Source organism: Manis javanica, chromosome 3, assembly GCF_040802235.1.
Source record: "Manis javanica isolate MJ-LG chromosome 3, MJ_LKY, whole genome shotgun sequence".
Taxonomy (NCBI): Eukaryota; Metazoa; Chordata; class Mammalia; order Pholidota; family Manidae; genus Manis; species Manis javanica.
In genome coordinates this window covers 55,235,165-55,256,942 of record NC_133158.1, presented here as the reverse complement: position 1 = coordinate 55,256,942, position 21,778 = coordinate 55,235,165, and the positions used below count along the sequence as shown (strand labels likewise).

The window sequence follows — 21,778 nt, the reverse complement described above, 5'->3', positions numbered from 1 at the left end:
TCTCTCCCATTTGCTGCATCTTGGGATGCTCTGTGGCTGGATAAGCCTGTCATCATGATGTGGTGGCCTGGGCCCTGGGAGACCCACATCACCTCGTCTGGCTTTTCCAGCTAATCCTCCCTTCCACGCACCAAGCCAACAGCAATGACACAGTCAAGGTCTCAGCCCTGACTCTCATCTCCAAGGGCCAGAGCCTGAAATCCAGCCAGGTTCTGGGTGAGAGGGGACTGCTGATCAGGGGAACTGCCGAAGGATGTAGAACTTTGTCCCTGCCATTGCTCTCGAAGGCTCCCTGAGGGCCAGGGACAAGGGGTGGCCAAAGGCATTTGTGGGAGGGAGGCAGGAGAGACCACACCTAGGGACGGGAGGAGTCGGGAGCCAGGGAACTCAGCCAACCAAGAAGATCAAATTCCTCCAGGCTGAACTGTGAGGTAGGGTATAGGAACCTGTGGGTGCGGGAGTCCAGAGGAGAGAGACGCAGAGGGGAAGACAAAGCCACTCTGCCTACGCTGGCCTGCGTCCTCTAGGAAGGCTAGCAGGAAGCAGGGCCAGCGGGAGCTGCCACCTGCCTGCTCCTCAGTGCCTGCTGGCAAGGCCAGAGAGGAAGAGAAGACGATGGAGCCAGACAGGACTCAGATAAAGCTTGACCCCAGGTGAGTAGCAGCGCCATGCCCTGAGCCCAGAGCCTGTCACTAAGCAGCTGTGGCCCCTATCACTCTGGCCTGTCCCTTCCTCCCTCCCTGGGCCCTTTGGCTCCAGCATACAGAATGACATGGGACTGATAATGGCCTGGCTGTCCCCAAGGACCTCAGGGACTCCCTCAGAGACTTGGCTTTACTCCTGAACTGGGGAGATAAAGATCCCAAAGTTGGGGGATTCGGGGGATACACATAGAACCCTGACCAGCTGGGGCCCATCCCTGGGGCTAAGGGTCCACCCTGCTCTTCCTCCATGGCCAGCCCTTGGTGTTGCCCTAGTGGAAGTGGAGAAAATGGACTGCTTTTTAGGCCCTGCAGCCAGACCTCTCATGGCCTAAGTGGCAGCCTGCCTTATGCACTGGCCTGGGCCTAAGAATCAGGGCCTTGAGGGGAAATGGACAAGCTATTTGAACCCAGGAGTGTTTGAAGGCGTGTCCAGTAACTGGTGTCCAAACTGGTACCACCCCCTGCCCCAGGTTCCCATATTCTGAATGCAGGCTGGTGTCTTTCCAGGTACACAGCAGATCTTCTGGAGTTACTGAAAACCAATTACAACATCCCCTCTGCCTGCTTCTCTCATGCCCCCACTGCAGCTCAGCTTCTGAGAGGTGAGTCAGGGACCCTCCCCAGAGGGAACTAAAAGGAGGAAATGAGCATCCAAGCAGGAAGTCAGGAGAGCTGAGAGCATTGCCCAGCAATCCAATCCTGGCAGAGCTCTGTGGTGCTCCATGAGACCTCAACCCAGGAAAGGGTTCTTGACTCTGATGGAGAAAGAATTTGCCACCGGTGGAACACGTACAAGCAAAGAGTAGTTTAGCACAGCAAAGTGCACACTCAAGGAGGGAGTGTGGGCGTGCTCCAGAGGTGAGCAGCGGTGAGGTTCAGGTTGGGTGGTCTTATAACTAGAATTTAAGCAGGAGTGGAATATTCACTGGGTCAGGAGGCATTTTTCTGGCATAGGGAGGGGATTTCTGGGAAACAGGGTGCCACCCTCTTTTTGTCATTAGGTGGTCTGCCTTGGAACTGTCACGGTGCCAAGGGGTGTGATTTTTGGTATGCCAATGAATGTAATGTACTTCAAAGTGAAGTCAGGGTCTGCTTCTCCTCCGTGTGGTAACCAGTCAATCTTGATAGGTCTGTTATCTATACCCTCCCTCCCCACATCCTGAAAGAACAGTTTATCCTGAAACGAGTGTTTAGAACATAAAGAAGCATCTAACTGAATGTAAACACCGACCAAAGTCACCAGCCACCTCCCTGCACGTGTCTGGGGGTCCACCCACTGTAACAGAGCAGCTGAGGAGAGGTGGTCCTGAGCTGGCCAGCCTGCACAGCCTGGGAGGATGGCTGGCACAGTTTCTGTCTTTCATAGTCAAAGTGCTGGAGAAGAGAAACTCCTAGAGGAGCCAGGTGGCCAGCAGAGAAGCGTGACAAGCCAGCTTGGGAGACAAACGTCTTGTTGGGTTCCCACATAGCTTAGCCTCCAAGCCCATTCAAACTGGCCACACTGGCCGGGAGCATTTTTCAGCCAGAGCCACACAGAGACTCCAGATGGAGCCCAAGTGATCCATGCCCCACAGAAGCCCCTTGAAGCCTGCATAACAGCCTCCTTGAGAAAGGGTCTAGATCTTTCTAGAGGGCTGGTTATTATGAATAATGTTCTTAGAACTTAGGTGAAACAGTAAAAGTATTCTGACAGTGTTGACCACTAGAACTTATTACTGAGTTGCTTTTGAAAGTGAAAGGCAGCAATGGGATTCGGTTTATTCCCTGGACGTGTAAAACAGGGCCATCAAATGACTCTAGCATCTTCAAGCAAAAGCGGCTCACATCCACATTTTATTTTGTTTTCCAACTGGATGATTCGCATCCCAGACACTGATGGGCAGGAGGAGTCTGTGTGTCTGTGGTAGCCTCCTTCCTGACGCCGTCACCTCCAGCGCACGCTCTTCCTGAATGACAGGATGCAGTTAACGTGCATTAGGAGGCAGGCATGGGGATGTCCTGGGTGCAATGCTCGGTCTCTGAACCAAAGCGAATGCCAGCTGCCAGAGTGTCCAGAGAGGCCCTCTGTGCTTCACACCAGCAGGCAGCTGCCCCATCCAGTCCAAGAACATCTTGTTCAGAGAGTACAGTGGGTGGTACACATCTTCCCTTCTACCAGTGGTTGTCACTCAGAGGCAATTTTGTCCCCCAGGGGACTTTTGGCAGTGTCGAGAAGATGGTTTCAGTTGCCACAACAGAAAGTGCTACTGGCATCTCGTGGGTAGAGGCCAGGAACACTGGCCTGGAAACAAAGGGCGCCCCTGTAATAAAAAGCCATCTGGGCCAAAGCGTCACTTGCGCCTATGGAGGATCTGGTAGAACCCCATCCTCCTTTCTCAGAGACTGAGAAACCCTAGCTGACACAGTGAAAATGGGTCCCACGTTGCTTTGCTACAAAATGTGCAAATAGAAGTGGAAGGAGGTTCAAAGTAAGGAGACCATTCTGGGCCTGGGTCTGGGGAGCTGCCGTGGTCCAGGTGGAACTGTTGGAGATGGAGGCCAAAGGAGAGCGGAAGCAGCCGTTGGGCACCGTGGGGGTGGGGATGGAGACCGAAGGAGTGGAGGGTCCCCAGATGCTGAGGAGCTCAATGGGCAGGATTCAAGGTTACCGGTGGGAGGCACGGGCAACTGAGCGGGCGGGCGGGCGGGCAGTTGGGCAGGTGAGGTGGGGCGAGATCAGCGGCAGGCAGGGGAGCTGTCCTCAGTGCTGCAGACAGGAGCGCAGTTGAGCGCCCTGATCCTGGGAGAGGCTGCATGGTGCTTCAGGGATGTTAATCAGTAATCAGGATGGAGTCTTGAGAAGCAGGGACATAAATGGGAGGTTATTGCTCCAGCCCAGCATGAGTGACAGGCGACTGAGCCGCAGCAGTGTCAGGGAAAGGAAGGGAAGGTTGGGAAACAGAGGCAACCCAAAGAAGGAGCAGGCGAAAGTGTAAGTGAAGGAAAAAGAGACTCTAATACTGATGCTGGGAACCTGGGGAATTGGTGACACCAATAAATCAGGAGAGTCAGGAAGAGGCGCCTATGGAGGATCTGGTGGAACCCCATCCTCCTTCATCAACAAACGCTGTTGTTCCTTAATGTAAATGCCATTTAAGAAAGAGCAATCTTGGAAGAACTACTGAATCTTTCGATAATCTGTTTCTTAAATGCATGTGATATGACTGCAATTATAATCCCTACAGGATTTGCTTTTAATGGACTGATCCAAACATTTACATTCAAGAGTCAAGGGTCAAGAAAAGCCAAGACAATTTTGAAAAACTTTAAGGGGGTATTTGCTCTACCAGAGATTAAGGCTTATAATTAGACTGTAATAATTAAAGCAATGAATAATAACTTCAAGGGGCCTAGCAAGTAGAAAAATGGAATAGGACAGAGGGCCCAGAAATAGACCCAGCCTTTGTGGAGACTTGCTCTGTGAAAGGATGCTCCATACGTCAGAGGGGCAGGAGGGACTCTTTCAGAAGTGATGGATGCCGGACAACTGCCTGTGCCTGTGGCAAATAAATAAACATGAATGTAGCTCCAGCATAACTTTAATTCAGACAGATTAAACACCTAAATGTGAAACACAAACATTTTTACAAAAGAAAATATGGAAAGATATCTTTACCATTAGGAGTAGAGGATAATTTCTTTAATAAAACTCAAGAAAGCACAAATGATCATGGAGATTGACTATGGAAAGCAAACAGACTTCCATACAACTAAAAACACTATAAACAATGTCCAAAGCCAAACAATAGACCAGGAGAAGATATTTCCAAGCCTGTAACCAACAAAGGATGGGTAGTGAGGATAAAAAAAACTACCCAATAAAAATTGGATAAAATATAGGAATAGACAATTCATAAAAGAGGAAACCAAAGTGGCCAATAGATATACAAGATGACCTCTTTTTTAGGAATTAGGAAGCTGTGAATTAAACAATGAGATATTCACTAATCTCTTGTGGGCAAGAAGACAAACCCAGTAACCACCAAGGACAGTGAATTTGGGGTGGCTGTGAACTCTTTGAGGTTGCTGGTGGGGGTATAAATTGGTATAACCATTATGGAGAGTAATTACATATCTGTAACACTGAGGAGTCTCATTTCCTACAATCCAGCAATTCTAATTCTAGGTGTATGAATAGAGGACCTCTCCTAGGTGTGCCAAGGACACCTGCCCAAGCATGCTTATTGCAGCATTTGCTTGCCATAATAAAAATGAAAACAGTCAGGAAAACTTTTTGTGGGATGATGCCATTTATATTGTTTTTAAAAATGCAAAGCAGTACAGTTTGTTGAGTCTGTACATATGCTGTGAAAAATTAAAACATAAATGGGAAAGAAACACACCAACTTTGGAATAGTAGTTAGGCCTGGAGGTGAGGGAGAGAAGAGAAACAAAATTCAGGAGATACAGACAGGGGCCTTCAGATACATCTTTAATGTTTTATTCTTCTAAAAGTAACTTTTAGTATACATGTCAAAATTTATCAAGCTGTATACTAAGATTTGTGCATTTTATTGCATGCCCTTCAATCTAAAAGTAATTTTTGAAGCAAAATTGGCAACATTCTAATGCTGTATAAAATCGGTTATGGGGAGTGGGAGGGGCCAGAAAAATGGGTTTTGGGTATATGAATGTTTCCTCTATTATTCTCTTTATTTTTGGAATTTTTATAATTGTAAAAATAATTATAAAAAGGATTTTTGATAGAACGTGATGAAATGTTAGGTGAAGAACAGGATACAGTATTTATAGTAACTGTAGTAATATAATACGTATGCATTTTAACCAGGATATTTTTAAAGCTACTCTTTATTGAGCAAATACTACATGCCCCACATAGTGCTAAGAGGTTTAATGAGAGCATAAATAACCTGTCCAAGGTCATGCAGTAAGCAGTAAGTAGAATTTTACTTGGAACTCAGGAACCAAAGCCTATGCTCTCAACCTCTTAACCTCCATGGAAACAAACTGCAGAAATGAAAATAATTTTTGGTTAGGAACTTGCTAGGATTTTGGGTGATACTCTTTTTTCAAATTTTTAATGTTCTTATATTGTTTTCCTTATTTAAAAAAGCAATCTTTACTATTTTAGAGACAGCAGGAAACTTGCTAATTGCTAAAGGTATAAGTATTCAAAATGGTCACTTAGATAAGCATTTCCCAAAGTGGGTTCCTAGGCATACTATCAAGGAGCACTTCATGAAAACAGACTCTATAGAAAAATAAGCTTTATATTCTATAACTCCCTTTAGGAAATTAGCAATATAAATCAGATTAAAAACTTCAGAATGCTCTGCAGGAAGAAATATGTTTAACTTTATTTTTTTGTATTTAGAACATTATATTTTCTAAAATTTTGTCATCTTCACTTACAAGTGTAGGTCTATGATATATATATATTTTTAATTTTTAATTTTTAATTTTTAACTTTTTTTGAGAGGGTATCTCTCATATTTATTGATCAAATGGTTGTTAACTACAATAAAATTCTGTATAGGGGCCTCAATGCACAATCATTAATCAACCCCAAGCCTAATTCTCAACAGTCTCCAATCTTCTGAAGCATAACGAACAAGTTCTTACATGGTGAACAAGTTCTTACATAGTGAATAAGTTCTTACATGGTGAACAGTGCAAGGGCAGTCATATCACAGAAACTTTCAGTTTTGATCACGCATCATGAACTATAAATAATCAAGTCAGATGTGATTATTCATTTGATTTTTATACTTGATTTATATGTGAATCCCACATTTCTCCCTTATTATTATTATTATTATTATTTTTAAATAAAATGCTGAAGTGGTAGGTAGATGCAAGATAAAGGTAGAAAACATAATTTAGTGCCGTAAGAGGGCAAATGTAGATGATCAGGTCTGTGCCTATAGACTAAGTATTAATCCAAGCTAGACAAGGGTAACAAAACATCCACGGATGCAGAAGATTTCTCTCAAAACAGGGGGGGTGAGGTTCTAAGCCTCACCTCTGTTGATCCCCAGAAATATGTTTAACTTTTAATGCATCTTCAAAAATCCTTTGGCAATAGGACAGTTTTGTCTGTGATATCTATTAAGATGCAGAAAGATAAGGTAGGGGACAATTTTGAAGATAAATGAATTGGATGGAAAGCAGCAATGTCAGGCATGGATGCTAAGGAACTTCTCTTTTGGCTCTTGCCCTGTAGAAGTGGATACAAGAACCTCTAGATACTGCAAGTGTGACAAAGAATAGAACTGCAAGGCCTGTGGTTACAAGAAACTGCAAAAGCATTTCTGTATTGAATAGTTAGGATGTATTCCACTCCACCTTCATAAACGTAAACAACCTTTTAGGGTTGCATTTGATGATGTATATCACTCCACCTCCCTCCTGTGTCTATGTGAACACATACCAAGAGTCAGAGTGACTAATGGTTAAGAGTGTGGGCTTCACAGGGTTTAAATCCTAGTTCCTTCACTTCCAGGCTGTGACTGTGGACAAAGTTCTTAGCTCTCTCAGCCTAGTCTCCTGAAAAAGCCTAGAACCTCCTGCGGGTCACGCTTAGCCAGTCCAGCCTCTACTGGGAACCGGCGTGTTCTTGCACTGGTCACCCTGTAGCTGAATTACTTCTCCATATTCTGGATGCTCAGTTACAGTACCATGGCAGGCGAATTTCTTCTTAAATGCCTTCACTGGTTTCTTTTTATCATCACCATCAGCCATTCCCTGGACAGTGGCAAGGGTCTTCCTGCCGTTTCTCTGTTGAATTCTTTTTTTTTTTTTTTAGATAATTATTTTTTATTGAAGGGTAGTTGACACACAGTATTACATTAGTTTCAGGTGTACAACACAGTGATTGAACATTTATATACATGATAATTCTAGGTACCAGCTATCACCATACCAAGTTGTTACAATATTTTGACTATATTCCTTATGCTATACATTACATCCCAGTTACTTATTTATTTTACAATTGGAAGTGTGTACTTTTTTTTTTTTTTTTTTTTTTTGGTGAGGGCATCTCTCCTATTTATTGATCAAATGGTTGTTAACAACAATAAAATTCTGTATAGGGGAGTCAATGCTCAATGCACAATCATTAATCCACCCCAAGCCTAATTTTCGTTAGTCTCCAATCTTCTGAAGCATAACGAACAGGTTCTTACATGGAGAACAAATTCTTACATAGTGACTAAGTTACATGGTGAACAGTACAAGGGCAATCTTCACAGAAACTTTCAGTTTTGATTATGCATTATGAACTATAAACAGTTCAAATATGAATATTCGTTTGATTTTTATACTTGATTTATATGTGGATACTACATTTCCCTCTTTATTATTACTATTTTTAATAAAATGCTGAAGTGGTAGGTAGATACAAGATAAAGGTAGAAAACATAGTTTAGTGCTTTAAGAGGGCAAATGCAAATGATCAGGTGTGTGCCTATAGACTAAGTATTAATCCAAGCTAGACAAGGGCAACAAAACATCCATGGATGCAGAAGATTTCTCTCAGAACAGGGGGGGAGAGGTTCTAAGCCTCACCTCTGTTGATCCCCAATTTCTCACCTGATGGCCCCCCTGCGACTGTGCCTGTCTTAGGTTGTTCCTCCCTTGAGGAATCTTACCCGTCTCTGGCTAACCAGTCATCTTCCGGGGCCATACAGGGAAATGTAAAGTTGGTAAGTGAGAGAGAAGCCATATTGTTTGAAAAGGTTAGCTTTTTACTTCTTTGCAGATTTATGCCCTGTGGCTTCTATGCCCAGCACTTGTCTGGAGGTATCTTTACCGCTTGGTCTCTGTTGAATTCTTATATGAATATAATTCTCAATGCCAGCAAGAAGCAGATCATCACCTTTATTTGCATCAGCAGAGGGGCCAAAAGAGTGGAAGTTCTGGACCCCGGACATACCATATGATTCCTTTTTAGGGGGGATGAGGGGGCTCGAGGGAGAGGTGCTGAGTCCTCGGCAGCAGCTCACTGACTGGGCCCCCTGGTTTGATTTTTAAAGACTTCTCTCTTTAATCTATCTTGAATCATTTTGATATATGGAAGCGTTTATGTGGATTGTTTTGAATACTCATTTTTGTTATATAAGGGCAAGATTGTGTAAAAAAAAATTCTCTGTGATGTTATATTTTTAAATTTTCATGGAGGAAAAGTAAAGTCTCTTTTAAAGAAAGAACTGCAACCAGTTTTTTTCATGTTCCTAACTTGTCGGGCCTACCAGAGCAATACTTGGAGAGGTAATTGATGAATGGGTCATGGCTGCACTGATGGATCACATGTTCAGAAACACTTAGTGTGACTATGTTAACTTCTTCCTGTTAGCAATGGTGAGGCCAGAGTTGCTTCACCAGTGTTTGTCCAAATGTTTGTTAGCCTCAGTCAGCTAAACAGTAACAGCAATGCCCTGTCAGCCGAGGGCTGCATCCTAAGTGGAGGTGGGTAGGTGGGAAGAAAAATAGCAAGTCCTGCCTTCTGTGGCCTGTGGTAGAAAAGGTTTCTCTCTGACTTCTAAAGTCCAGCCTGGGAGCCGGAACCCAAGGGCCACCTTCCGCAGGTGGACCTAACTGAGGCCAGAGATGAGGGTCTTCCACTGGAGAAAGCAAACAGAAATAAACGTGTGCCATGACATAAGAGGAAGTAGGATCAACGGGACAGTTTTTGACTGATTTACATTTGTCCTGGCTGCTCTTGTGATGCCACCAGGTATGACCAATCCAGATGCCAGCAACTCAAGTCATTACTGTGGTTTGGTTTCTAGCTCTGCAGTACTAGCCCTGGGACTGGGCTAGTCACCAAAGCCTAGGGCGGGCCAGCCGGTCCCTCTTCCTACCTGACCGCCAGGGTTCTAGGGCCATGCACGGCCCCCACAGGCTCCTCTCCCCCTTCTTCCTCTAGCCGTCAGGAAGTGGGAAGGAAAGAGTCTGCCAACCAGCGAAGGCCTTAGATAAACGAGGGTCCAGGCTTAGTCCTTAAGGACACATAACCTTTTGTTTAAAACTAATTGTTGCACTGATGAATCACATGTCCAGAAACACATAGTGTGACTACGTCAACTTTTTTCTGTTAGCAGTGGTGAGGCCAGAGTCACTTGACGGGTGTTTGTCCAAGTGTTTGTTATCTCTGACTTTTACTAGGGGAGTTTGTTAAAAATGCAGATCACCGCCTGCTACTTCCATAGCTTTTCTTCTTTCTTCCTAATTACAACCCCTAAATAGAATTCGTGCCTCATATCGAATTTACCATGTATCACAATTCTTCCAAGTGGTAACCCGAAAGTTTCTGTGAAGACTGCCCTTGTACTGTTCACCATGTAACTTATTCACTATGTAAGAATTTGTTCTCCATGTAAGAACTTGTTCGTTATGCTTCAGAAGATTGGAGACTAACGAAAATTAGGCTTGGGGTGGATTAATGATTGTGCATTGAGCATTGACTCCCCTATACAGAATTTTATTGTTGTTAACAACCATTTGATCAGTAAATAGGAGAGATGCCCTCACAAAAAAAAAAAAAAAAAGTACACACTTCCAATTGTAAAATAAATAAGTAACTGGGATGTAATGTATAGCATAAGGAATATAGTCAAAATATTGTAACAACTTGGTATGGTGATAGGTGGTACCTAGAATTATCATGTATATAAATGTTCAATCACTGTGTTGTACACCTGAAACTAATGTAATACTGTGTGTCAACTACCCTTCAATAAAAAACAATAATCTAAAAAAAAAAAAAAATGCAGATCACTGGGCCCAGCCCGGAAATGCTGAAGCAGCTACTTTTTAACAACTTCTCAAATGATTCCAGTCAACACTAAGGAGAGTTACTGGACCACACTTAATGTAAGACTGAGTGTGAGGCCAACATGGGTCCAGTGCCCAGGGAATCTGTTTGTATCCATTTCTTTTTTGTTAAAATCCCTTTCTAATGTCCCAGTTTCATGACATACTTTTTGAAATCAAATTTAAACAGCTTCTAAAATATACCTTTAACTACATTCTGCTTCAATTATAATGTTAATTGGCCCATGTCTGCTACCAGGACATCAGGCACTGGAGGTAGACAAGTAGACAGGCCCTGCTGACCTCCTAATTCAGAATGTTTGCTAATTATTTACATTAGATACAAACTTGTTCGTTGTCTATACCCTGCTCTGGGTAAGCCTTACCATATCTAGAATTACCTGGTCTAGGCACCCATCCATGCAGAGGAAGGACTACTTCTTAGCCACATGTTAGATATTCTAGGTCTAGGAAAAAGCCATTCTTCTGCATGGCTAGAAGCCTAGACCAGATAATTCTAGACATGATTAAACCATTCAGATCTCAGCGAGGACGTTCACGTCTGCCCCTCAGTCCTGGGCTTCAGCTCCCTGGAGTCTGCCCTCTCTTCCCACCCCAGCCCTGGGCCCTGCGGAAGTCGCTCTCACAGTCCTCATGAGTTTGCTCGCGCTGGGCTCAGTCGCCATCTTCCTGGAGGATGCCGTCTACCTGTACAAGAACACCCGCTGCCCCATCAAGAGGAAGACTCTGCTCTGGAGCAGCTCTGCACCCACGGTGAGGAGGCAGCGGCCTTTCTGAGAAGTCCTCAAGGGCAACAACACAAGTCAGCAAAGGGTTGCCGGCCTCTACCACCTCAGGGTGTGTGCTTGCAATCTGACCTCCATTTACAGTGAGGACTCCATGTGTGGGAGGCCAACGGGCAGTGGGATGGAGTGTGTGAGCCACAGAGACAGCTGGAGAAACTGCACGGCCCTCCAGCAGCCCCACTCCCTACTCCCTGCATGGTTTTGCTGTTAAAAGCAAGCTCCCCGCCAAGCCCCCACTGTACAGGCAGGCAGCAGCTCCTTGGCATAGGAGGCAAGAATTTCCCCCCACCCAAAGGTCATGCAGCTCTCCCCTTACATTGTAGGCCATTGAAACTCATGCCCACAGTCGCTGTATGGGTCTTTGGCTTGCTCTCAGGCTGTACGATTGGACTTGTTTCCTTGTGGTGAGCTGTGTGTGTCTGTCAGGAGTGGAGAAGATAGCTCTGAGGTTCTTTCCTGCGGGACGACATCTGCCTGGGCCATCTCAAGTCATCAGAGATACTTTAATAATATGGGGTGTTGAAAAGGAAGGGATGGATCTTGATCTACTTACCGCTAAGGATGAACTTACCCACTCCTACCACAGGGCATAGGATGAGACAGTTTTCAAAAGAGCCCTGGACTCAAGGGGTCTCCCTGTCTTTAATCCTAGATATAGAAGAACTGACAGATGAATTTTAAAAAGTTTTTTTAGTTAATCATTTTTCTAGCTGGCCACTTTTAAGTCATGGCACCTCAAATGCTTGGGTTTCGCTTCCAGAGGGCAAGTAGCCTCCCTCCCTGCCTTCAGCTTCTTGCTCCTCTCCAAGCAGGTAGTGTCCGTGTTCTGCTGCTTTGGTCTCTGGATCCCGCGTTCCCTCCTGCTGGTGGAGATGGCCATAACCTCGTGAGCGTCCTGCCCTGCCCCCAGAGCTGGTATCCTCCTGGGGCCCCCTTCTGTTCCCCATGCACCCAGGACTCCAGCGTCCATGTCTCCTTCTATCCCCTGTCCCTCCCCAGCTTGCAAACCACATGATCAGGAATCTGGCCCTTTCCAACCTGTGCTAACTAACCTGGGTCTTTTGAGCTTCTGGTTCTGCTCATCCTCAGTCACCATTTTGTCCCCACAGCTCGAAAGTCCCCTCTTCCCAGGGCCCTGGACCCTGTCCCCCTCCCTCTCCCCCAGGGTCACACCTGTGGATGGTTGTCGGGGGTGGGCCCTGCACCTTCTGCCTCTCACCCCCCTCCACTGCCCCACAGGTTTTACGCGGCCTGCTTCTGCCTGCTGATGCAGGTCATGGTGAAGGGCTTCGGGGGACCGGAGGCCGTGCTGAGGGTGCTGGGGGGGGCAGCGCTGCCCACGGGCACAGGCCCCTGCTGCTGCTGCTGCCCCTGCTGCCCCCCACTCAGGCTCTCCAGGTGAGGGGGGGCAATAGGGGGAGCACTGGGGGGACTGGGGGGACAGCTTTATGGAGCAAAGCCAGTGGTGAAGGGTGGCGTTCCCCAGTCAGGACCCACATGGGGCACCCCCCGGGGTGAGAGGAGCAGAGGGAGGTGAGCCCCTGTGAACTCCAGCTCCACAGAGCAAACTGGACCTTGGGCTATTTACTTGCCCCTTCTGCCCGTTTTGGTTAATGAGATTGGGGTCAACATGCTGATGGTTCTTGCTCAAAAGGTAGCATTCTGGTCTGGGACTGAGGGGAAGGCAAAAAGGGGGGCTCCCAATGTTCTCAACACTCTGGCTTCTTCCTATGTCCCCATCTGTTCATCCACGCTGGTGTGTATCAGGGCAGCCAGGCCTCAGCCCAGGAGCCCCGTGAGGGAGCTGGAGGGAGTTTGTGGGGTGGGTAGTTTGTATATCCCAAGTCCTGCCCCTTTCTCCCCTCAGGAAGAAGCTTCAGCTGCTGATGTTGGGCCCATTCCAGTTTGCCTTCTTTAAGATAACCCTGAGCCTGGCGGGCCTGTTTCTCATCCCTGATGGCATCTATGACCCGGCAGATGTAAGCCAGGACTAAGGGGCAGCAAAGTCCAGGACTCGCTTGGGACTGCTGAGCTCTGGAAGAAATACCTGGAGCCAACGGCCCCCGGTTCAGGGCCCCAGGGCCCGGGGGCTACTGAAAAGTAGCGGCTTGGAGACTCTGGTGGGGAAAGGGAGACCAGCACAGACTATGGCTTTGGGGCTTTTTACTACCTTTCCCACAGTGGGAGAGGAGAAATAATGAGGATAGGGCTCCCTCCCTCACTGCCTACTTTCTGGTCTGCCCCAGATCTCCGAGGAGAGCACAGCTCTGTGGATCAACACGCTCCTTGGGGTGTCCACCCTGCTTGCCCTCTGGGCTCTGGCCATCGTCTTCCGTCAAGCCAAGCAGCACCTGGGCGAACAGAACATAGGAGCCAAATTTGCTCTGTTCCAGGTAACTATACCCTGGGAGAGAAAAGATGACTAATAACAGAGCTACAAATAATTTGGGTCAGGAGGTAAGAATAAAGGCTAAAAGCAGGTCTGAGAATTTTCTTTAGCCTTGGAAGCTTTGAGAAATGACTCTGCCCCTCCCCAGTTTCTCCTTTTCTGTGCTCTAATAGTTCCTAGAGCTGCTCTCACCAAATGCCACAAACTGGGTGGATGAAAACAACAGAAATTTATTGTCTCATAGTTCTGGAGGCTGGAAGTCCAAAACCAGGGTGTCAGCCGAGCCATGCTCCCTCTAAATCCTTTGGGGAGAATTCTTCCTTGCCTCTTCCTAGTGTCTGATGCTTTGCCAGCAACCCTTGGCACGCCCTGGCCTGCAGCCCCATTTCTGCCTGTCTTGCCCATGGCATTCTCTCATCTTATGTCTGTACCTTGCGTTTCTTTTCCTCTTCTTCTAAGGACACCCATCACATTGGAACAGGGACCCACCCTACTCCAGTGTGACCTCATCCTAGATAATCTCATCGAATTAACCAAAACCATGACACTCTTTCCCAGAGGCACATTCTGAGGCACTGGTGGTTAGGATTTCAATGTATCTTTTGGAGGGGACACAATTCAACCCCTCTCACATGTATTACCAAACCTTAAATTCTTCTACCTTTGCTTTTCTTTCCATTACTTCCTAAACCTTATAATTCATCACCACCAAAGCAGAAGCATGCTCATAGCTGTAACCATGAACTACCTACACTGTGTGCTAGGCTCTTATCATACATTTAATTTTCATAATTATCTCAGAAGTCATTATTATTTCTATTTTAGAAATGAGGAAACAGAGCCAGAGATGTTACAGGACTTCCTCAAAGGCACATAACCTAGGGGGCTAGAATATAAACCCAGATCTAACTGTTCATCCCTTATCACAGTGCCTCTTTATCTGCATACCTCTTCTGCAAATTCTCTCAAAGGCACATCTGTTCCTTTTCCATGTTCCTTTCTCTAAACCCAGAGATAACTTTTCCACCAAAAGCAATGACTTCTAGCCCAGTCTTGTTTTCCTTCACTCTCCATTCTATCTGTCTCCTTGCGGGGGCCTTCTCCTACCCTCAAGGCATAATGACTGCTTTACAGTTAGATGGATTTCACATAAATTCTCACTTGGTCTAAGCAGATGCCTCTGAAATGTGACTATCTAGGCACATGGTAAGTAGAATTGAAGGGACAACAGGAAGAGAGAAGAAGAGCTGAAATGGAGTCAGGGAGTGAAGGGGAAGACAGGGCCTGGGCCCGAGAAGCACTTAGGGTCAGGCCACAGGGAAAGAGCTGTGACTGCTGATCCTGTCCATGGCTACTGTGGGGAAGCCTGGACAAGCCCAGTCTGTCCTGAAGAGGCTGATGCCTCAGAAAGCACACCCAGGGCAGGCAAGTACCAAGAAGAATGCTGCTCCTGGGGCCTCTGGGCAGAGATTGTCTTAAAACTGTATGTAAAATATACATAAACTCTACCATTTTAACCATTTTTAAGTGTATAGTTCGGTGCATTCACATTGTTGTACAACCATCACCACTGTCCGTCTCCAGAACCTTTTCTCTTCCACACAGAAACTCCGTCCCCACTGAACACTAATTCCCCTTCCCCCAGCCACTGGCTTGGCAGAGATTTTTCAAAGGGTACCTTAATGGTTAATTGTCCATCATTCTAGAGGCAGGGATCCCAGGTACTTGAGCAAGATGGAATTACTCTTAATCATCCACCCTTCTCATCCATTAAGCACTCACGAGTAGCCATGGCTGAGAAAGGGAAATAAATGTGAATCCCCAATCACTTCCTTGTCAGAACTCAGAAAACACTGGGCAGAGGATGAGATTATAACTTTCTTAAAGATTAAAACCCCACAAAATTTTAGTCTAGTGTGTGAGTCCACCCTCTGTAGCTGCACACATCAAAGGTAAGTTGAGCGCATGGTGCAAGGACGAGCACAGCCGGGGCTCTCCTGGCCTCAGTGCCACAGACATCGGGCCCCCTGCCCTCACATCTCTTTTCTGTTCTGCAGGTGCTTCTCATCCTGACTGCCCTGCAGCCATCCATCTTTTCAGTCTTGGCCAATGGCGGGCAGATTGCTTGTTCACCTCCCTTTTCCTCTAAAGTCAGGTCTCAAGGTGAGCACACAGGGGCTCCTGTCCCATTCCAGGATGGGTGCGAGAGGGCCAGGGAAGGGAGGCCCTAAGAACAGAGGTTGGGCCGACCTGGTTTCTGCTCAGGATATTCAGAAAGGGATCGCCCAGAAATCCCAGCAAAGGTTTTAAGGAGACTATGACTTCTCTGAACACACAGAGGAGAGTTGCAATCCCACAGCCTGAGGCCAGCCCTGATGGCCAACCCAGGGAGTCATGCGCCTAGTCCTCAGCTACTGGGAGAGGAACAGGTGTGGTTAGGAAGCAGAAGGTCATACTCATAAATGCACAAAAGGAAGGGGGTTTAATGCTAACCTCAGACTGCAGAAGATAGAGAGCCAAGTTCTGTTCTGGCTCTGCCATTAACCTGCTATGTTACTTGTGACAACTTAGCATCTCTAGGTCTTGGTTTGATGATAAATTAGAGAAAATGCTGTTCTACTCCCTGGCAGGGCTGCTAATGGGATACGGACTCTCTAACTTAGCATAACCTCCATTACATTTCATCCCATGCTGCAGTGATGAATTGTCACCTCCTCATACTGGAGACTTTTCTCCTAACTGTGCTGACACGAATGTACTACCGAAAGAAAGACGACAAGGCTGGGTATGAACCTTTTCCTTCTCCAGACCTGGATCTGAGCCTCAAAACCTGAGCTGGATGGCTTGGACAATGAATGAGAGACACTGCACTCATTAGATGGGCACACGATTCCCTCACTGTCACTCAAACTTGACCTAGTAGAAATGGAGTCCATTGTCAGCATAAGCTGGCAGATTACATTTGACTATAAAGATGAAGGTGAATCATGCAGTAGGATGAAATTGTTTTGGACCTTGCCTGGGTAAGGTATTTTAGGTTTTATAATAAACAAACAGGATGAAATCTGAAATTCTGACTGGGCACATTGCCTCTGTGAGGGCCACCATTAGCTCTTAAAGTTGTATATTGAAAGCTCACACTGGGCTTTCCCAAAGTAAATGAAGAGTATATGGTAGTTTGTCTGCTATAAAAATGGGCAGAACTCAAGCCAGGTAAAATAGTCTGAGCCCAAAGTCTCAAAGAACAGATGGAAGATGTTTCCTTACAGATGATGTGTCATTAGGGCACTGAGGGCATCAGACCTAGGATCTGGACCAGCTTCACTTTGTGGGACAATGGTTTTCTGAGTTTTCTGTGCCAAGCTGCAAAAGGACTCCCCTGAGAATATGGTCATGGAGAGATTTTGAAGCGACAAATTAGAATGCAAAAGCAAAGGAACTGAGAGTACACGTAAAAGCCCCAAGTTCATAAAACATATCGTACATGTCTGCCAGGTCAAAAACAGCAAATGGGACATTAGGTAAAACCACTTTGCCTTTATTTGGCTAAAGGACAAAAGCCAATATAACTCTGAACAAATTAATAAAACTCATACAGGAAAATGATGTACTGAACAGCGATTGTGGGCACGGGCCCTGGCGTGGGGCTCCTGTGCATGCCACCACTCGCATTCCTTTCCAACACTGTTTCTTCTCAGGATCTTCAGCACAAAACAACCCAACCAATCAAGTCTCTGTGTTCAAAACAGTCAGTGCCTTCTTAAGAAAGGTGGGAAAGACCACTTTAAACCTAAAGGAACACTACCTGAGTCACCCTAATATTAAACCTAGCCCTTTTGTTTTCTATCCCAATCTGAGTACTAACATAAAACTTTGGCAGACAGAAAATGTTCCTTTTTTCTTTTGAAGAAAATGAATATTTAATATTATAATACCAAGAAAATGTTTTACTTATTTGGAAAAATAGAAGGTAGGGACCACTTTCTATCCCATGACAATCTATTCTGTGACAGGAAACAAGAACAATCATTATGTGACTTTGAAAAACATAACATTTAAAAATACTTATATTGGTAAGCTTAAAAAAAATACCATTAATCAAAAGCATTGTTAAGGGCTTTTTTTTCTTTTTCCTACCTGTACTGGTTCAACTTCTGATGACAGAGTGTGCTGACAGAATACAGGGAAGTTATGGCTTTTAGGGAATGAAAGAAAAGCAGCAAAATAGAATTTATTTGGGACGACTGTAAATACGGGATCTGGAACAGGGCTAAAAAGGCAATGAGCTCCAGAAAAGCAAAAGCTACCCTCGAATCAAGAAAACCCAGAAAGGGCAACGTCATGGAAGTGCTGGGGAGAGCCACAGCAGAGGAACACCCAGGGGCTGTGGGCCAGCTGTGTGCACACAGAGAGAAAAGACAGCTGTGACACAGGGGCTGCCTCAGAGCCACCACAGATCAGAAAAATCTCCTATTCAGGGTTTTCAACCTCTTCACATCCCCAACCTTCTCACCCAAACCTCAGCAAAATAATGGTCTCTGCTGATCGGAAGTAGCTGCAGCAGGGCAAATACTCCATTTCTATTCCTCTGAAGTTCTGACCTTTATTCATCACTATTACGCTGCTGAATGTAATGTAAAAAAAGAGCAAACCTGCCCAGCCCGCAGCAGGGCACCTGCTGGGTCAGCACCCCCTCAGCGCCAGCCACGGGGCATCTGTCTCCATTATCCGAGGCCCTGAGGCCAATCAGCTCTTAAGGCTCTCCTCTCATCTCTGCACATTTGGCCTATTAAGGCTGACTGCTTCGTGTATGGGGTTGAGGGAAACACCTAAGGAACATTAACATTAATATTAGATTTACAGAGCAAAGCTTGGTTGTGGTATGCAAACCTTTAGCCTCATTTAAGGAGCACAAATGACCAAACTGAGTCACCCCAATAGCTCCCTCCATCCACCCATCCTTGTTCAGCATCTAGGATCATATTTATCCCAAAGTATCTGACATCATTTAGTATCTAACTGAAGTATCAAAGTATTCCAAAGTACCTAATACACCACACCATGGAGTTTGTGATTTCACTCAATTCTCTGAAGATACACCAGTGTTAGGAGACAGGCCAAAAGGGGCGAGAGCTTATCAAGAACACGTGTGCACACTGGCCCGAGCAGCCTCACAGAGCTCGTCAGCCTGGAGGTCACATGCCAAGGGCATGGACAGAGCCGAGGAGCGCTCAAGTGTTTGGGACCCAGACAACATACTTGAGAGGCGTGACTGCAAGGAGGCAGACCACATTCTGGGCTTCTCCTTTTCCAAATGCACTTCGGTAACATGTGGGAACAAGTAGGTGGGCTTCAGTGGTGACTTCATTGTCTTTCTGTACCAGGGAGAATGAAAGAACTAGGCAGAATTCCCCAAGAGGGAAGACAAAGCAGAAAAGTTGACGTATATGATCACAGGAAGCTCAGTAATGTAGGAAAACATTAACTGTTTCAAAAAAGGATTCCAAGCCAAAGCTTTTGTAAACCAGATTTGACAGTAAAAATAGCACTTCATGAGAAGAATGTAGTTTTCAAAGGACATCAGGACAAAAAGAGGTTTTGCCCTCTTTGTGTCCCTACTCTGCCATGCTCTGCCTCTCTGGGTGATGTGAGTTTTAAGAACCTAGGCAATCCTGTGTGCAGGCAGGCAGTGATTCCAGCCTCTGCCCCTCAGGCAGGAGAGCAGGTTTTACAGACAGTGTTTCAGGTGGGGACTATGAGATACTCACAGCCCTAGCAGAGAGGCAAGAAAAGATAAAAATATGGTTTTCTTAGCTGAAAACACTAAAAGTCCACCCCCACAAGGGGTATTTATGAGTGACAGGGGGGCTGCAAGGGGCCTGCATATAAGCAATTTCCCCTGAACCCAACTACAGGATTACTGCTGAGGGCTGATCTGCTGGATCATGGAGCTGTTGGAGCTGGAGGTGTCAATGAGCTCAGTTCAACAGCAAGTGCTAAGGTTCAGCATCTCTGATGTGAAAGAAGTGGTGAATCTCCCCCGCCACCCCCAGCAACCTAACTGGGGAGGTGGGACCACAGCTACCAGGCACACTGGGGAGGAAGAAAACCTGCCCCACTCGGGCTCCATGAGCCTGTGCTCTGGCCTGGGGGAGGGAAGTCCCTGCAACTCTCAGAGGAAAAGAAACGCTATGTGGAGCAGTGGTTCTAGTTAAGAACATTCTTAAAAAGGGCAGAGGTCAAGATAAGGCTTAGAAAGGGGGGGTGTTTCCTTATGCTTTTGCACCTAGGTTCTATGCAATTCTCTCTAAATATTCAGTATAGCTATGAGCAACATGGATTAATATCATGGTCAAACTGTAGATGTTTACAAAATATCCTGTGTAAAAAGCTACGCAATAAGCACTGAAATAGGAGTAGCAGGCCAGGGACTTATTCTCAGAGGGAAAATACACCTAAATTGACTATGTATAGGATTGAACATTGTCCCGCTCCCCTCCTTAATCACAGTAAACCTGAAAATGATCCTTCTTTTTAGGGTAGATTACAGGAAAGAGACCAACAAGAGCTCCCAAATAACTGGGCAACAGAGTTTTCTGAGATGAACACAGCAGCAAAACCGCAGCTAATGCCATGTGGTCTGCTTCCATCCCCATCAGTGTCTTCATGGGCCCCACTGGGTCCAACAAGAAGCTCCTCAGGGAGTAAGAAGAGTTAGGCTCAGATCTCCTTCTTCTCACATGGACACATGTGCCAGCAGTACATTTAGATATTTGCAACTGTTACCCAGCTTTTAGCATTTTTTAAGGAAGCCAAAATTATGACATTTCCCCCCAAATCACCCATCAGCATGGGTCACTGCTTGAAGGACTTGGCAAGCTAGTTTGCCTCAGGACAGAGGGCAAACATCATAGTGTATCAGGAAGAAAAGTTCTCTGGGTATTATATATTTCCTTCTGCCCACTCCTCAGGGGCAAAAAAATTAGTTCTACTTATTACAATTGAAAGACTAACTTTTAGAAAATTAATAAAAATGACAATTTCCATGTAAAGAGCACATGAACATAAACAGTAAAGCAAAGTCTGTGGGGAGGGTAAATGGATGCAGAACAGGCCTCTAAGGTGTAGTCAGCGTCCTCCTAGGAGGGGCTGGGTGATGCCTCCTGGAGGACGGGCTGTCTGGTCCCATCCTAGGTCCTCTTGCCCCCAACTGTCTTTCCTTGGTAGCTGTCCTTAGGCTTAGTGTTGGCATCACAATTTAGAATTCAACAGACAGCTTCTTGAAGGTAACAGGACAGAGAGCGGGGAGAGGAAAAGAGGGATGAAAAATTAGTCGTCTTCATCCTCACTGATGTCATAGGCTGCAGCCTTGCGCCTATTGAGGTTTGCTGGGGAGGAAGGCGGGGATGTCTTGCCAGAGAAAGGCCATCGGAAAGATGGGGATGGGGAGCGTTCCCGAGTGGGGCTGCTGCTGGGACTCTGCTTTGGACTGATGGCCTGCAGCATCCGGCCTTTCCCCTCTTTCAGCATATGTTTCTGGAGAGACCGAAAGGAAGAGTTAGAAGAAACCTATGGATCCTACTAAATCACCACTAGAGGAACTGAGACTTCAAATTGCAATGAATGCACTTTGTAATGTCAAAGTGATCAAGTAAGTCAGAGGAGAGACATAACTTTAATTCTAAGCAATTTTCTCCCTAAAGTGGTCTTTGCTCCACTATTTATTTAAAGGCTCCCATCTGCTACCCACAGTCACCCAATCCTTGACTTCTATGTCAACGGTTTCCTAAAAAGGCTACTTGGTCTATAGTCAAAACTTGAGGCAGAAACAGAGGAACTGACTCTGACAAAAGGGTCCCTTATCCTAGTTTAGAGTTCTCTAAAAATGAAATCCCAGGTTCTCTCTGAATAATCTATTATGGTACCCAAACACCTCACAGCCAGATTCTCCCTGATATCCTAGGGCTCATTTACTGAACAGCTATGCATACACCTTTTATTTGGCTGGGAAAGGCCTTGCTATTCCTCAAAGACAGAATCCCCAACTAATCCAGCGATCCTGC

General features: G+C 45.8%; 2 protein-coding genes across 5 annotated transcripts in view; one reads left to right on the top strand and one right to left on the bottom strand.

Annotated features, from left to right (window-relative positions):
• Positions 1–432: 432 nt before the first annotated feature.
• SLC51A (solute carrier family 51 member A) lies at positions 433–17,100 on the top strand. Of its 2 annotated transcripts, XM_017640540.3 has the most exons (9): positions 433–653; positions 1,212–1,306; positions 11,140–11,294; positions 12,139–12,212; positions 12,566–12,724; positions 13,194–13,305; positions 13,573–13,719; positions 15,773–15,878; positions 16,413–17,100. In XM_017640540.3, exons 1-9 carry the CDS (start codon positions 616–618, stop codon positions 16,547–16,549), a joined length of 1,023 nt encoding a protein of 340 aa, XP_017496029.2. In that variant the 5' UTR covers positions 433–615; the 3' UTR covers positions 16,550–17,100. The 2 variants fall into 2 exon arrangements, with proteins under 2 accessions (XP_017496029.2, XP_036868973.1); XM_037013078.2 differs by lacking the exon at positions 11,140–11,294 and having other exon boundaries at positions 12,139–12,241.
• Positions 17,101–17,237: 137 nt separating this feature from the next.
• The window catches only part of PCYT1A (phosphate cytidylyltransferase 1A, choline), a 49,027-nt gene continuing 44,486 nt past the window's right edge, over positions 17,238–21,778 (bottom strand). For all 3 annotated transcript variants that reach the window (XM_037013080.2, XM_037013079.2, XM_037013082.2), the window contains exon 9: positions 17,238–21,251. In XM_037013080.2, coding sequence (XP_036868975.1) covers positions 21,045–21,251 — 207 coding nt within the window. In that variant the 3' untranslated portion in view covers positions 17,238–21,044. The remainder of the gene's footprint in view (positions 21,252–21,778) is intronic.

Excerpts from the sequence above, each read along its gene's own strand:
- SLC51A (XM_017640540.3), top strand. The coding sequence starts at position 616 with ATGGAGCCAGACAGGACTCAGATAAAGCTTGACCCCAG. Across the intron at positions 654-1,211 it reads CAGATAAAGCTTGACCCCAG|GTACACAGCAGATCTTCTGG; the intron begins GTGAGTAGCAGC and ends GTGTCTTTCCAG. Across the intron at positions 11,295-12,138 it reads GGAGCAGCTCTGCACCCACG|GTAGTGTCCGTGTTCTGCTG; the intron begins GTGAGGAGGCAG and ends CTCTCCAAGCAG.